General features: G+C 56.0%; 1 protein-coding gene across 1 annotated transcript in view; it reads left to right on the forward strand.

The window, feature by feature from the left end:
• The first annotated feature begins 3092 nt into the window (after nt 1–3092).
• The window catches only part of DSCAML1 (DS cell adhesion molecule like 1), a 348318-nt gene continuing 334319 nt past the window's right edge, over nt 3093–17091 (forward strand). The window contains 1 exon segment of the mRNA XM_039229392.1: nt 3093–3169. Coding sequence (XP_039085323.1) covers nt 3124–3169 — 46 coding nt within the window. The 5' untranslated portion in view covers nt 3093–3123.

Raw genomic sequence — 17091 nt, forward strand, 5'->3', positions numbered from 1 at the left:
GTGTTGGCCACTGGGCTTGTCTTATTTAACCCTTACAACAGCTCCCTGAGGAAGAGGCTGGGGCGGTCCCCACTTCATAGGTGAGGGAAGCGTGGCTTGGCGCACCTGAATCCCCCCAGGGTGCACAGCTAAGAAGTGGCAGAGCTGGGCTGGGGACTCAGCTCTGACTCCAAAGCTACGCTCTTCACCATGACATTCTGAAGCCTCCTTGCCAGAGTGCATCGCCAGGTCGGCCCTCCCCACCTGCCCACCCCCTCTTCCCACACATGTGCCCCCTTTTCATGGGACAGCCAGACTGTAGTCACTGACACAGTGACCGACCTCATACTGCAGGTAACACTCGGACCTCTACACACAGTGCTGTGGTCCCTTAGGGGCCGGCAGGTGTAGCCCACATAGAAGAGACATCCAGGGTACAGCACGTCCTTCAGGTAAATGGAGAAGGGAGGGTCCTCTCCTCTCTTTTCAGCACATGAGACCCAGCAGCTGTACGGCAGCCCCAGGCCCACGGAGGGCCTGTCCCCTGGCAGCAGACAGCCGCCCCTTTCATCCTGTCTGATGAAGCAGGGTATTTTAGGCACGGCCCGACCAGGTGCTCTGGGTCAATAGGCTTAGTTTTAAATAACTGGATTCTTCTTGGTGACTGTCTCCTTTAGAAGAGTAGGGACGTGATGGGAGAAGGAGCCCAGCAGGCTGGGGGTGGTGCGGGAAGGGAGCTGAGCCAGAAGAGTGAAGACACCTGGGCCCTGTCACTGTCTGCATGACCTCAGGCGGCTCTGTTTCTTCTCCGCTCTGGGCTTCAGTTGTCTCTTCTGAAAGCAGAAGTTTGGGCTGGGTCACCCCGAACACCGGTTGCAGGCTACCCGGTGTCCCCGTTCTCTGCCTGTTTCCAGAGGATGAACCCCCAGTGAAATGGCATTCACTTCAGAGAGGTGACTTGGCATCGTAAGGCTGAGCACCAGGAAGGCAGCACGGGGCAGAGCAGGGAGCTCTGCTCCTGAGTCACGAGACCCGGGTTCTAGCCTCACTTGTGATATAAACCGGGTGACCTTGAACAAGCTAAGCTTCAGTTTTCTCCCCTGTTCTTCAAACGGGGGTGAGGAAGCTTCAAAGGTCATTGTGAGGATTACACAGAGCAGGTGCAGGTGAGAGTCCTTTAAACCCTTAGAGCGCGCTACAGAAAAAGTGAATGCACCTGGCACTTCCTTAAAAAGTTAAAAGGGTGATGACCGTATGATCCAGCCATTCCACTACCAGGGATAAGCCCAGGTGAGCTGAAAGCAGGGTCTTCAAGAGACATCCGTCTGCCCATGTTCACCGCAACATTATTACCAATAGCCAGAAGGTGGAAACAACCCAAAATGTCCACTGACAAATAAACAGATAAACAAAACGTGGTCAATGCGCGCCATGGAATATTATTCAGCCAGGAAAAGGAAAGAGATGCTCCTGGGAAAACAGAGAAGAGCCCCAAAGACATAATGCTAAGTGAAATACGTCAGACACAAAAGGACGAATGCTGTAGGATTCCACTTACACCAGGCAAGCTGAGCGAGACAGAAGATTAGTGGTTAGCAGGGGTGGAGGGCAGGGGAGAGCGGGGAGTTATTGTTTAGCGGATACAGAGTTTCTGTTTGGATGATGGAAGAGTTCTGGAAACGGATAGTGGTGATGGCCGTACAACATTGTGAATGTACCTAAAGCCGCTGAACTGGACTCTTAAAAATGCTTAAAATGGTACATTTTGTTATGCAGATTTTAACACATTAAAAAAGTAAATGCACATTTTCAAAATGTTAGCTAAAATGTCTAGAGATATCTTGGCGAACCTGAGAGGGAGGAGACCTCCTTTTTCTGTCTGAACTTGGGCAAGACATTTTGGGGAAGTGAATTTTCTTCCTCCGTCAAGTGGAGCTAACGGCAGCCTCTCTACCTCCCGCGCTCCTTCCCATCACCCCGTCCCTGCACACCTCCCAGAAACGGGTCAAAGCGTGCCAAGCGAAGCAGCGAGAACACGTTGAGGCGGCCTCCATTACCCTTCATGAGAGGCGGTCCAGTCCTGTCTCAAATTCCATTCTCAGGGCTACTGTGGACCCCTTCTCTGGATCCTGCTTGGGCCCTTATCCTGGAATTACCCACATAAGGAGGGCTTCTTATCCACAGCAACCTGTCACACAGCAGACCTGACTCCGCCTTTGTACCCAGGACCAAACCGGGTCCCTGGCACACAGCAGGTCCTCACCATTCATTTTGTAACTGAGATGCCCTCCCTCAAGCCCTATTGAATTCCATGCCAACTCTGTGCAGATTGGTATAAGGAATAAACCAATTTCTGCTTGCTGAGAAAGCCATGGGGGTGGGCGTAGTGGGAGATAAAGGAGAAAGATACACAAGGTAGAACAGACATTAAACTATTTGTTGCAAATAACCTGCCAGGTGCTGGAGACAATTGGGAGGTCGCGCTGGGAGTGGCTGGGCTCAGCCAGGGGGCTCCCCAGGGGGCAGGCTCGCAGACCTAGGGGTCGATGGGCATGCAGCTTTGGGCTCTGAGGTGGGAAGTACCTCCGGGGGACACCAAAGGATCTCAGTCTGGATTTTATTCAGAGCACCCATGGGTAAACTGAGTCAGAAAGCGGCAGGAAGCATTAGCCCCAGGTGATGGCCCCGGGAGACTCGGAGACACAGGGCCTCCTCGGCCCGAGCATGACGGGCTCTTGACACACGTATGACACATGTCACCCTCCGAGCCGGCGGGTGGCGGGGACCCCTGGCTCTTCGGACGGGACGGCGAACCCGGGCCGGAGCCGGCATCCCCCCCCCCGCCCCCCGCCCGGGTCCCTGGGCTGGTGCGGCCGGGGAGCGGCTGGGCTCCCGGCTCGCGCGGCGCTCACCACCCGGGGTGCCGCGGGGGGGCGGGGAGAGCGGCCGCCTAGCCCAGCCCCGCGGATGACAGGAGCCAGGGAGCCGAGGAGGGAGGAGCCGCCGCCGCCGAGCGCTGGGCTCAGGAGCAGAAAGAGCGGGGCGCGGAGTGCGGGCGGCTGGGAGCGCGCTGAGCGGGGGAGAGGCGCTGCCGCACGGCCGGCCACAGGACCACCTCCCCGGAGAATAGGGCCTCTTTATGGCATGTGGCTGGTAACTTTCCTCCTGCTCCTGGACTCTTTACACAAAGGTGAGCCCCGCGCGGGCGGCAGGGCGGCGGAGGCGGCGGGGCCGGGGTGCGCGCGGGTGGCGGCGCGGGGGGGGGGTGCCCGGCGGGCTCCAGGTGCCCGGGGGTGGGGGCGGGGGCCGACCTCGGTGCCCGGCCCCGGGAGGGGCGCAGCGGAGGCGGGGCCGGCACTCGGAGAGAGGTCAGGTGAGAGCGTGCCCTCGACCGCTCCGCCAGCCACCCGCGCCTGCGGTTTTGGGGCGCGCCCGGAGGGGTGGTGGTGGACGAACCCCTCGTCTCCCCGCCCCCGGCCGGGCCGCAGTTTCTGCCCCGGACCCCTCCCCCAGCCCCTTGCCCGCCTCCTGCGTCTTGGTGGCGCCGGGACCCCGCGGTGCCCTCCGAGTGGAGGGGTACTCGGGCCGTGACTGTTCTCCCGGGAGTCCCCGCTTATTCGGGCCTCGGACTCCGCGGCTCACTCCTCCTCTGCCGCCCTGCGCCCCTCCGCCGCCCCGGACCCCGGGCACCGCACCGCAGGGCGCTTATCCGCGCTGGCCAGATGGAGGGCGGGGAGAGCTGGGGGTTCCGAGAGCCGGGGTCCCTCGGATAGTAAGTTTGTTCCCCAGACCCAAAGGTCGCCTTCCCCCAGCCCCGCCTCACCCCGTGCCCCCGGCACTAGCCCCGGCTTCGCTGCGCCGCCTGGGCCACTCGGGCAGCGCGCCCCAAGGTGCGAGACTCTCCGCTTCCGCGCCGGGTCAGCAGGACGCGGGGACGGTCTTCAGTTTGGGGGGGGGGGCGTGTCGCTTTCCCCGGAGAGAAGGCGTTGCTAGGGGTGGGTCCAGGTGTCCGGCATGTCCAGACCTGCTGCTCGGGCGCCGCGCACCTGATCCTCGAGGTAGCCGGGACTGGGGGTTGGAAGGGGGCAGACATCTGTGCCAGAGCCACCCGGGCACTGAGTCGGGACCAGGCTGTCGCTGGCGTTAGGGCTTCCAGGCTATCGCAGAGGACGTGCCCCAGGGCGCGCAGATGGCGGGAGATGAGGCGGCCGAACTCCGCGCCCTTGCGCAGCGAGGCACACACGCTCGTACCAGCTCAGCTTTACCTGTTCAGCCCTCTAACTTTTCTCCTCCGCGCCCTGGGGGCGGCTTCTCCCCCCTCGGCCCCGCCGGTGGCCCTGGCTGAGCCGCAGCTCTTGACCCCTAGGCGATGGGGGAAGGGCAGTCCAGCAGAGGGTTGGCGCTCGAGGAGGGGTCTAGTTTTTCCCCGTGCGGTTGCCCCAGGGTCTGGAGTCGGCAACCTGCCGGAGCTGACTGCAGTAGCTCGTGACTTGGGGGGAGGAGGGTGACCCTTATTTTATCTGTTAATACCGCTCGGTCAAGGCCAGAATGAAGGCCACGGTACTGCTGGGGTTTGCCTAGAGATCGGGGTGCGGGCGAGAGGTGGCCTCTGAATCGTGGACAAAGTAGTTGAGTTTCTCTGACCCAGTGGGGCCCACTGGGTGACACGCCAAGGCTGGCCTAGGTTGGTTAACCCCTTGTCCCCCGCACAGCGCCCTCTGCTCCCACTTTTGCGGAGCGAGAAGCCTGTCTCCCGTGCAAACCCCCCACCCCCTCCCCATACTCCAGTCTCCCTCTCCCCAGGCTCTTCCTGCCTCCCTCCGCCCCCGCAGGCTGGCTCGGCTCGCAGCTTTAATTACATTAATATTAAAAATACATAAGGTGAGGAGCGGCAGCTTTCTCTCTTGCTAGCTCTCTCTCCACCCCCCACCCCCTTTCCATTTTGTCAGGCGAGAAAGCACAGGCCAGGCGCTTCTGCCACACTCTGGCCCAGCTTTGTCCGCACCAGGCCCCCCCTACCACGCCCCCCCCAACCTCCTTCCAGAGTGGCCCATTCCCCAGGAGTGGATGTCCCTGAGCAAATAAATACCTGAAGGACCCGGCCCTCCGCCTCCCAGAAGCCCGGCATTAATAAATGAAGCCTGAGCTATTTGATAGGGAAGAAAGCAGATGGGGGGGTGGTGGGGCGGTGGAGAAAGGCCCAGAAGGGACAGGACAGCCTGAGGGGCAAAACCCTCTCCAACTTGAGGAGGAAGTTGCCACCGGCCTTGGGCCTGTGGGTAGGCTGGAGGTGCCAGGTGAGGCCGTAGCTCAGCTGCCTTTCGGTGGGCACAGCCGTGGTGGCCCTGCCGCTCAGAGCCTCCAGCTTCTCTGTTGGGCGCCAGGGCGCCTCGCCAGACAGGCCTTTCTTTTCCTTCGTGCCTTAATTGGGTCTTAGGTGCCAGGCTGGTCCCCAGGGCCTGTTGTGCTTGGGGTGGCTGGTGGGGGGGGGAGGCCGACGGAGGCGGCGGGGGCAGATGTGTGGCGGTGAGAGCAGGGAGGACTGGGTTTGGTGTATTTTCTCTCTCGTTGACAGTCACCCCCACGGCACCAAGAAAATGTAAATGTGAATGTTCGAGCCTGTTACAGAAAACAATATCCTCTTGCAATAATTTGTACGTCCATCTGTGAGGAGCGAGCGGGAGGAGGCAGAGAGAGAGAGAGAGAGAGAGCGCGCGGAGAAGAAAACAAGATGGGATGGAGCGTCCTCTGGATGGAATTAAGCAGTTATTGAATGTGTTTTAAGCTCCTGTTATTTCCATTCCTCTCGAAATACCTTTTTCTGATGCCTGAGCTCAGACCGATTCCCCAGAACTGAACTGCGAAGGTGTTTTAATAATCGATTATCGAGGCTCCAATAACTGCCTTATTATTGCCCAAACAAATCCGGATTTGGGAAGCCAGATGAGCCCCAGTGAGGCGCTCTCCGTTGTTACATCCAGCGGGCCAGCATCTGTGTTGGCTGTATTTGCATTTTTACTGTGTAGAAGAACAAGCTTCCCCCGGCACTAAAATTCCTGTTTTCTAAAAGCCAAAATAATGGGTTGCATTGATTTTTTTTCATTTCCCACCCCAACCTCTCCGATGGGGACTCATGGTTCTTCTCTCTTGAGAAGGCTGAATTAAAAGGCTTCTTCAACCCATTAAGAAAATCTCTAACACTCTGTTTGGTGTCTAATTAGAAGGGGGGGGGTGGGCTGGGGGAATGTGTTTTGAAAATCTTGAAATGGCAGACACAACTTAGGAGCAGGTGAGGGACCGGGGAGCGCCGGGAGGAGGGAGGTGGCCATCGAGGCCCCCGTTGCTGGAATAATGTGGCGGAGAAAGGAATTGCCATCATGCCCCACGAACCTTTCAGATGCTTCGTATTTCTGGGCATCAAAGTCAGCTGCCTTTAATGTATTTCTGCAGCGGGGTGGGGAGCTCAATTAGGAACAAAAAGCAAGTAAGCAGTTGACCCGAAGGCAGTGGTTAAGTTGAGCAGATCCCAGGAGACTGGCTGGAGAGGCTTGTTTTTCTTACACTGAGGAATGGGGAGGAGGTGGGCAAGCCAACGGGCATTTGGCCCAACGGTGCTTTGCTAAACAAGCAAGCCCCCAAACAGTCAGGCTGGGAGCCCCCAGACACCCGGTGGGAGTCTGCCAAGAGCATCTCTTGGGTTGCTGGCCTTGGAAGGGGGGCGGGGAGGGTGGAGACCTCCGACCCCATTTACCTTCTCCATGGCTTCAGGAACTCCATCCTTGTCACTTGCTTGGCCCCCTGCTCAGCCTGGTGAAGGTGGATTTTATCTGTGGATGAATTGAAGGGAGGGTGGATGTTCAGAGCGCTTTATTTTTCAGGGGTAGGGCCACCAGGCTGAGAGAGTCTTTCCTCCCGCGTGATCTTGGAAGAGGTGTTTCTCGGAGACCCTTGAAGCAGTCAAGGGGAAGAGCCCCCAGCTCCTAAGGTGCTTTCTCAGCCCCTACCCCGGTAGGTCTAGCTGGGACCCCGGTGCCTGAATGGGGTGAGCCATGGGCAGCAGAGAAGGCAGGGTGCCAGGAACCTGAGGGCAGGCCCTAGATTTGCATATGATTTGCATGCAGATTTGCATGCTGACCTAGCCTGGCCAAGAGCCCTGCCATCTCTGTGTGAGTAGCCTCTTGCTTGATCTCAGCCTCAGTAGCACTTTTTCCTTGAGTGGCATGGGTGTGGGACAGGAGCATGAAGAAGGACAGTTGCTTTTGGTAGTGCTTTTCTCTCTCCACCTCCCTCCCTCCCTCCCTCTCTCTCTCTCTCTCTCTCCTCTGAGTTTGAGCACAGGGGCTCAGTGCTGCGTTTACCTGGAAGGCAGCCCTGGGGCTTGCTGTTGGGGGAAGATGAGTGGTGATGGGCAGAGACACTCTAAGGCAGACCAAACTTGGGATGTGGGTTGTCCCTCTCCTGTGCAGAGAGAAGAGGGTGAGGAGAGGGGAGCACACCTGCTATGGAAGTCCGGGCCAACACCAGACTTCCGGCGAGTGTACCCTCCGAATGCAGGAGGGCTGTGGGCAGTAGCGAGAGATGCAGGATGGAAAGCAGAAGCCTCTTTTACCCTCCTGGTTTGTCCACTTCCAGCTCGGGATGGGGCCGTGGTCTCCGAGAGATTACGGGAAGGGCCCCTGGGCTGCTCATTCTGACCTTGGGAAGGCAAGTACGGGCTCACAGAGGGAAGGCCGTGGCCGGAGCTGGGAGTAAGGCGTGAGGAGCAAACATTCCCGGCAGCTGGAGTGCTCCTTCCCAGGGAGCCAGCTGGGATGTCTGCAGTGGGCATGTGGCTTCTGGAATGGTTTCGTCTGCATTTCCGGGGCAGGAGCAAAGCCTGGCCTGGCAGGTGCAGCTCCAGGCCTCCCAGAGTTGTTTTTTCTGCATATCTAATCATCTGGGAGGGTCCTGGTTGGGGGGGGGGAGGGCAGAGGAGCCCACAGAGCTTTCTGAAGGAGGTGGTATGGAGCCTGAAGACATTGGGTGGAGCCTGGGGTGGGGGTGGCTGGAGGCAGAGAAGGGGAGGGCCAGCAGGCAGAGTTTCAAGCTCCTCTGTCCCCAAGTCTTTCAATCAGCATTTTATATATTGGCGTTGTAAAGAAAAAAAAGATCGCAACTCGCTGGTGTGGTGGAAATTTGGAGTCAAAGCAAATCCTTCATTCACATCCCGGCTCCGCACTTACTAGATATGTGACTCTGGGTCTCCCTGAGCCTCCCCTTCTATTCATTGGGATTAAAGGCGATCCTACATGTAAACTAACCAAAATGCAGTTGGTAATAAATACTGCCCCCCTTTTTTCCTGCACTGCTCTCACCTTCCTCCCTCTGCCCACACCTCCAAAGAGATCACTGGGTCCTGTCCTGAGTAGTTGACTCAATCAGCTGCAGTTTTGCCCAGCTACCTGGCTTGTAGCAGTAAGAAGGGCTGTGTGGTGGCCAGGGCAGGGGACATCACGGCTTCCTTCTGTCTCCTAGCCCAGAAGCCTGTAGGACCCATCCTCAGGGAGATAGCTGAGGCCATGCAGGCAGCTGGGTGTCCCTGGGGAGCCCGGCATGCCCCCTGTCCCCAGCCGTAGCTAGGGCAGCAGTGGAAAAGGGCGTAGGTCAGCTCCGGACTTGGATTTGAGGGTGAGGCAAAGGCCAGTCACACGCCTGCCGAAGGAAGGCCCAGGTTGGTTATGCAGTCTCTACCATGTAGCTGGACACAGAACTTCCCCGGGTTGCGTTCCATAAAGCCAGCATAAATGGGCTATTCAGGACAAGCCCCCACGCCTCATAGCTGGATAGATTTCTGTGTTTCTCCCTGCTGGGACAGACCTCACTGGTTTTCAGGGAGTCTCCTGGAAGCCCATGACCTTGGGGGGCCCCGGACCACTTCCCCCTTTATGACCCAGTCGGCCATCTGTAGGGAGGCAGCATATGATCCCGAGGTCAGGCACTGCCCGTGGCGCACTTCGGCCTGTGGGCTCCACGCGTGGGGGGAGGTTGGGGACACAACAGCCCGAGTGCCCGGCCTAACAGATGTCTGTCCACTGCTGCCTTAGCATGAACAGCATTAGCCTCGGGTACCTCCCGTGCCATCCAGCTGCTCTCCCCCTCATCCGTTCAGCCCCACCTCCCTGTGCCCTTGCTCTTCCTGATGCTGGCATTGACAGTTTCCAAGGTCACTGTCTTCATTAGGAACGGAGTTATTCAAATGCTAGTTGCACTTCCATTAAACTGTGTGTGTGTTGGGAAGACCATCACCTGCAGACCTAGATGACAAAGCCCAGCTAATTTAGGCAAGTCACTTAAGAGTTCATGTGTCTCTGTTTCCTAGTCTGTAAAATGGGGGAGATAATCCCTGTCCTGACTGTTTCCATAGGACCACTGCTATTGCTTGCCTGCAGGAAGCCGATCGTCGTACATCGTGACAAAGCTGTGTAAACCAGACAGGGCAACATATAAACACATACATGTAAAAGCCACAGTAAACCACTTTTATAGCCGTATAAATCCTTGGCTGAAATGTGAGGTATAATTACTGTCACTTCATCGTCCTGGAACAACGAAGGTCTCCCAGCTGTGTGTGGCTGTCTCCCCCCGCCACTCCTCGGGCCCCCCATCTATGGAGAATTTTCCCAGCCACGTGGGGGACGGCTGACGAGGCACAGCCAGGCTGGCAGTCATCTCCTTGGAGCAGGCGTGGTGCTGCCTCTGTGACCCCAGTGTCCGGCGGGAGTGGGAAGAGCCGACCTCTGCTCCCTCCCCGGGTCCTGAGGCGGCAGTTTCTTCCATAGTCTTCTGCACACCCTTCGGCAAGGGTGATGCTCCCTGCTGAGAATCCACAGTCTTTTGTGGGAAGAGCGGTAGGCGTAGAGTCCTTCCTCGTGTGACCTCCTTGTTTGAGGTGACAGCAGTTACAGGCATCCAGGCCCTGAGAACCCGGCTGAGTCAGGGTTGTGACCAGCCTGCTTCTGGGATGGCCTCCTAGAGCCATGGGGTCTCAGGAGGGTTGGAGGACCTGCTTTGGGGGTGTGGGGGAGGGGAGAGAGAGAGAGTGCAGATGACTGCCACGGGCCAAAGTCTTCCAGGTTGGAAGGCAGCTTTGAGGACACACAATCTGTCCCCTAATCAGGCAGCTTTCCTACCACGTGCACTGTTCTTCCTCTGCGCTAGCACTTGTGGCCACAGGAAACCCCTTCCTTTGAAGGCAGCCCCTTCTGGCCACACAGTTCTGACTGTTACAGAGCTCATCCTTAGAATCCGCCAAGTGGTCCGGGTCTTGTGCCTTCTGCTCACTGGCCCTGGTTCTGCGTTTCAGGCACAGGGATATCTGCGAAGCCCTCTTCCGCTTGATAGCCCTTCGACCGTCTGCGGACAGATGTCTGCCCACCGGAGGCCTCTGCTCCAGGCATCCAGCCCTCCTGGCTCCTCTAATGCTCCCTTATCGATGTCATTTTGTTTCTCCGTGAGGTTCCTCTGTTCCTGGGCTGTTGGGCTCTGTAAGTGGGGTGGCCAGAATTGAAAGACCAGTAGAGATGGGGGTCTAGCCTCAGGACTCTGGCTAGCTGTGTCCCTGGGGTTACTTATGCTGCGCCTCATGCTCCCCATCTGTAAATGGAGGAGATTGGACAAAATAATCTCTTAAGTCCCCGAAGCGTTAACAATCTAAATCTAGAAATCTCTAGGGACAACTGTGCTGTCTGAGCCGACTCCCTCGGCCAGAAGGGGCCTTCCCTTCCCGGGGCCTGTCTAGAAGGGGCTGGGAGATTAAAGAGTCTGTTTGACTGTCAGCTGTTGGCTCATACCTTCTGGAGCCGGTGGTGAGGGGCCTTGGACGTTGGAAGATGACTGATCTTTTACTGGGTCTCACAGGTTTCTGGCTGCCGGTGGCAGGAAGTATGTTTGTGCTGAGAATCTTAAAAACATCAAAACCAGGACCAAAAACCCAGGTTTCCGATGGGGAGGCAGAGTACCCGGACACTCGGAGCTGTGCTGCTCATTGTGGGTAGGACTGCTCCCCTAGGGAAATTTGGAGCTGGAGGGCTTTGGGTCATCTTCAGGACGAGGGTAGGGACGGCTGGGGTTTGATTGTGGGAGTGGGGGCAGCACTAGGGATGAAAGGTTGGAAGTCCGGGACAATCCCAAGTCAATAAGAAATGTCATGCCCTAAGTTATTCACCTTCACCGGAAACCCCCCTTAGGGTGTGTTCATGCCCTGGAGATGGTCTGAGTCTAGAATGCATGGGCCCAATGACGGCTGCAGGCCGGAAGGGAGGGAGGGAGGCCTGGGTTTGACATGCAGGTGTGCCGACGTTAGCTGCGTGAAACTAGCAGACTGCTTGACCTACGTCCTGTTTTCTCCTCTGTAAAATGGGGTGCTGTGCAGTAGCGACATTAGAGGTTGTTGTAGGGGTCAATGAACAGTGAAGCGAGGGAAGGGCTTCTCACAGCGCCTGGCACCCAGTGAATGCTAAAAACGAAGCGATGGCCATGGCGATGGTGAAGATGGGCGTCGAGCAGGTGTGCCAGGTTTGGGGGAAAGGCACGGCCAGGAGGCACGGGCCTTGGCCCTGGCTGTTCCGGGGCAGCTACCAACTCTGATCGCCCGTCACTGCTCTGATGCTGTCCAGGGAAACCTGCCCTTCTCTTCCCCAGGGTCTAGACATAGACTGTGTTTAAGGTGTGAACACGCAAGAGGCGGGTTTTCTGATGAAGGAGCCAGACCCTGTCTCGCTGGTCCAGACCTGGGTTTCGGATGGACATGGTGGTCGAGTTGAGGTCCCTCTGGTTGGTCTCTGGACCTCGGTTTTCCAACAGTGGGGTAAGAGCAATCAGAGTGAGGGCGAGTAATGTATCCTGTGTGAAAACCTCCATGTGTAAATGCAGTGCAGTAACAAAGGTGGCAAATTAACCTGAGAAACTCACCAGGCCACATCTGCATAAAAAATGGTGCGCCAGCCTGGGGGCAGTAGCGTGTGGCTATTGCGATGCTTTTCTGTTATTGATCCCAAGGCTATTATTTTATGAACTCGATCACCAAATTAAGTTAATTAATGTGGTGCTAAGGTCCTGTCAGCCAAGCCCATGAAAACTGCCTATTGTTGGAAAAGGTGATGTGAAAGTCCAGTGGGGCAAGATGTCCTTGTTTCTTAGAAGCGTTACTCTTGAGCTGTAGGCAGAGGACCACCTGCAGCAGAAATCGTTTCCTGGCCTGATGACAGACTTGCTGAACCTGTTATCTAAGGATCTGTATTTTTTAAATGTTTTATTTATTGTTATATTTGAGAGACAGAGAGTGAACAGGGGAGGTGCAGAGAGCTAGAGACAGAATCCAAAGCAGGCTCCAGGCTTCAAGCTGTCAGCACAGAGCCCGACATGGGGCTCGAACCCACGAGCAGTGAGATCATGACCTGAGCCAAAGTTGGCCGCTCAACCGACTGAGCTGCCCAGGTGCCCCTAAGGATCTGTGTTTTTAACCAGGCTTTCCAGCTGATTCTACATCGTACCTTTTGAGAACTGTGTTAAGTAGTAGTAGTAGTAGCTGTCGTTGTTGTTATTGCTGTAGCTGAGAGGTAAGTATTTGTTGTGGGATATTTATTCCGCAAATGCTGCTGCCTCTTATAATGATGATACTTAGAACAATAGCAGCAGGCACTAACGTATCCCAGAAACTGACATTTATAGGAACTCACCCAGCCTAACAACCCTTGAGGTAACCCCCATTTTATAGATGGGGAAACTAAGGCACAGAAAGGTGAGGTCGTCTTGCCTGAGATTACATTGCTTGTGAGTGGCAGAGCAGGGATTCACACCTGGGGAGGCTGCCCCCTGAGGCTGGGGGCTAAGTGCCCGGTGCTGTGCCAGGCTCAGAGGATAGAGTGGTGACCGGGACAGGGAGCTCACGGCCCTGCAGGGGAGCCCCGCCAGCTCCTCCCACCCCTGCTGTCCTGAGGACCCACCGCTTTCCCCCATCCACACTTGCTGTGCCCGGACATGGATACCCATTGAAGCCTCTTGCCTGTCTCTGGGGGGCGGGTTACGGGTCCACACTAGCAGATGCTCCTGGACGGGAAGTCCAGTGAATGAGATGAGTAAATATTGTAAAAGAAGAGAACAAAATGACTCACTTCTCCCAGTGGAGGTGGCGAGGTGTTAATATTTCAGTCCCCTTGGGTTGTCATTTATGATGACTGGAGACGATCACATGGGGATAATTCAGCGGACACCTGGGGACAAGCCTCTCTTGACCAGACACCCTAACCCCAGCCCCGGCCAGGAGGGTGGGGGCCCATGGGTGTCAAATACATAGGTGTCAAGTTTCCTTCCCCAAACTAATCCGGGTGGCCAGATGGCGGCAGGAGGGAGGGCCGGGTGCTCAGAGAGCTGATGTGATGGATATTGAGATTTCAGTGGTGACCCTGGGGGCAGCCCAAATGCCTGGGGGCGATTTCTGGTTTAAAAATATTGCCGTGCTATTTCTACACGTCTAATCTCCCAGCGATTTGGAGCCTGTTTTCTGAAAAACAGCATCGGGGTGCTGCTCCATGTTAAACGGCAGAGAAGATTAAATGGGTTTAAGTCTGGGCGTCTGTCACATCACAACCGAGCCCATAACTTCCATTTTCTATTAAAAATCCATTTCCCCCTTTGACCAGAAGAAGCTTTGCTGTTGATCTCAATGTCTCCCTCTTTATTTATGAAGTGTTTCCCCTCCTCTTGTTCTCTCTGTAAATATGCCTGGTTCTGTCTGCAGAGGGAAGAAAGAGCTGGGGCGGGGGGCCAGGGGGCTTTCCTGAGATTTAAGGGGGAAGTAGAAGTTTCTTGTGTGAGGGCATGCTTTCCAAAATGGGACTGGCTTCCGGAAAGGGAGTGAGGGGGAACCTCCCAAGACCCTAAACTTTGAAGTCTTTTTCTCAGTGCTGTGACAGGAAAAAAACCAAACCAAAACAAAAAAAACCCCTCAGGCTTGGGACCGGACAGACCTTGACCGAATGTTGGCTCTGCCCCCTCCTGGCTGAGCAATCTCTCCATGAGCCTCTCTCTCCTCACCTGTAAAATACGACTAACAGGACCACCTTGTGCCTTCGTGTGAGGATCAAGTGCGAGAACACCCTGGAGGCTGGGAAGCCCCGTGCCTGGCACACAGCACGCGCTGCATCAATGTTAGTCTTCTTTCTTTTGAGAAATTGCACCATTAGCTAAGCCACTAAGCCTTCAGCGAAAAAAGTGTACGGTCAAAATGAAGCTGGGCACAGGGTTGCAAGCACTTGCATAAACTCTGTCGCCAGCAAACCTCCTCATTGCCTTCTGTGCCTGAGGGCCAGCGTGCCGCTCCAGCTGCAGCCGTTTCTGCCTCTTCTCCCCAACACGTCTGCCCAGCAGCCCTGCCCCGGCAGGTTTGTGTGGCGCCCCTACTGTCCCCACAGAGGCGTCGTCCAGGCTGGCCTGGTTCAGGGAGTGCCTTCATTTAGATCTTATTTCAAGGCTCAGCTCGAGCCCCCATCCCCAAAGCTGTCCCCCTGGCTTCTCTGTAACTTACATGTCCCCTCGGGGCTCTCCTCTGACCGGGTACTTTCTGAGGACACTGCCCTGGGCTCCGGGTTCACCCTTTCTTGCTCTCCATCTCCTTTACAAGCTCCTGGAAGGTGGGACCGTTCTCCCTGGTCTCTGGGGTCTCCCGCCCACAACTGTGTTTCTGCTGAGCATGTGGCTGGTGCTGTGTCAATATCTCCTGAAAGAGCAAGACTTTCCTGGGTCCCAGGCCAGGAGAGACCTGGGGAAGGAGAGCCCTGAAGGGTGCAGGAGACAGCTGAGAGGAAGACGGGGCTGGAAGAGGGTCTTGAATTCTGCAGGATTGCAGAGTGACACTGGGCCCTGGTCACCCTCTGCAGTAACCATAGGCGCCCCGGATCCCTCGGACCGGAAGAGCAATCCCGTCCCTCCTATGCACACATCCTCTTTATGGGGAACGAAGTACTTCTGCATCCTGTTTGCTCTGCTCTGCAGTCGTGGAGGGCAGGTAAGATGGGGCAGTCCCTCTCTTTTGCGAATGAGGACATCGAGGCTCAGAAAGGCTTGTGGCTGGCCTGGGGAGCCACAGCAGGCCAGGGGTGAGTCCCAGGGGGGAAGGCAGCTCCTCAGACTCCTAGCACGGCTTTATTGTACCATGCTTCGCTCCTCTCCGTGCTTGCTGATGTTTTGTCCCTGCTCTGAGGACTCGAACCCACCATTGTGGCCATGCCAGATTCCATTTGGTGGGAGCCAGACCCTTGCTGATCCCCCATTTATGGCTGGGTGACCCAACGTACCCATTGCTGCCAGCGGCCACTTACTGGGGCCCTGTGCCAACCTTCATATTGGCACATGGCAGAGATTTGAGATGCTTGGTGGTCAGTGCCTCAGTTTCCCCTTTGTAGATTTGCTCCTTGCTTTCTCTTGGCAGCTGGGGTGAGGCTAAATTAATGTTTATTAGAGGACTTCTGCATTCTGGGCTGACAGGAGCCTTGTGATGGTAAACTATGGGCCCAACGTAAGTGCAGAATGCTATTGTTTTACACCGGAGGGTGATGTTTCATGATGGCAATGCACTGTCAGAGCCGTACGCAGAAATGAATGGTTTGTCTCATCCTCCCCAGCTCCCCCTGACTCAGAAGACAGCAGCTCACATCCCGGGGTCGGAGAAATATGAGGCTACTCACCTTTCGATATAAATCTGCCATTTCATCAGCCCTGACAGGTGGCTGGACAATCCCAGTCAATTCATCAATTAATTCTACCCATTTGTAGTTGCGGAGAACCCTGCGCCCTTGGCTCTGGCGGGATCCAAGGCTCAGTGTGCAGCAAGCCTGCTCTCCTTCTGCCCGATGCTCCTGGTGGGAGTGGAGGAGGCGTGGGGAAGGGACTATCTCGCAGGCGGGGGTGTGGGACGGATTTCCAGCCAGGAGATAGGGAGACAAGGTTGTGGGGTTGGGGTGTGGTTGAGATGGAAGAGGGGACTGTACCCAGTCTGGGGTGTACCCAGCCTGGAAGCCGGATTTTGTGGTCTGTCCCCACCACGGTTCACACACTAGAGCAGTTCTGTCCCCGGGCCCAGAAGGAAGGCAGCATTGGGCTCCGGCACTGACACTGTATTACTTTGGAGAAGTTGGTTAACTTTGAGTCTTAATCTCCTTATCCAAGAGATCAAAATAACAATAATACCACCTCCCCAGGGAGCCCTGAAGATTAAGTGAGAGCATATCTACAATGGATCTAGCTCTGACGTGGCGTCGATTATAATTGCTATGGGTAGTATTATTAGAGGGTATGTCACAAATATTTTCTTACCCTGTTCCTTGAATCGGATAATTACCGAACTCCTCTCTGTCAGGAATCTTTCTCAGCCTCCCCTGTCCATTTGTCAGGCACGGTGTCTTGTCTTTCTGTACCTTGATGGATTTTGGCTCCCCAAATCCATACAGCTGCCACGGAGAAGATGCTGATTAACCAGGTTGCCTCAGGAAGCATCCAGAACTCTAGAGTGATGTGCCTGCCCTCATAGGCTAAGCGTTGTCTGAAATGTCGAGTCCCACAGCGGCTTCTCCCAGGAGGAGTGAGTGTGGGCGTGTGCGTGTGTGTCTATGTGTGCAAGTGCACAGGTGTGTTCTGTTCCCGGCCATCTAGATGTGGACGTTGGTGGCTGGGTGGTGGCCGAGAAGGCGAGCACCCGCTCTTTATTACTGCGGTGGCTCCGCTCATCTGATTGTTCTGAAGTCCGTCTCTGGGCTCGGTTGGCCTGTGTCTGCCTCCCGCAGCCCTCACTCACTGGTTGTGTGGTCTTGGGCAAGTTGCTTTGATCTCTCAGTGCCTTAGTTTCCTCATCCGTAAACTGGGATGATAGTACTACCTACTGCATAGGGTTGTGGAAAGGTTCAAAGAGGGGGTATGAGGAACGTGCTTGGCATGTGGAAGATGCTTCACGAATATTTGTTGAGTGAATCTCAGTAAGGAAGTCTCTCAGAAGGGGAGCGGGCTCAGGGAAAGGGACCTGGTAAATTCGGGTCCGAAGAGATGCCTTCCTAGGCCTTCGTTTGCTGACCTGTGAGGTGC

Source organism: Hyaena hyaena, unplaced genomic scaffold, assembly GCF_003009895.1.
Source record: "Hyaena hyaena isolate Hyena2069 unplaced genomic scaffold, ASM300989v1 scaffold_37, whole genome shotgun sequence".
Classification (NCBI taxonomy): domain Eukaryota; kingdom Metazoa; phylum Chordata; class Mammalia; order Carnivora; family Hyaenidae; genus Hyaena; species Hyaena hyaena.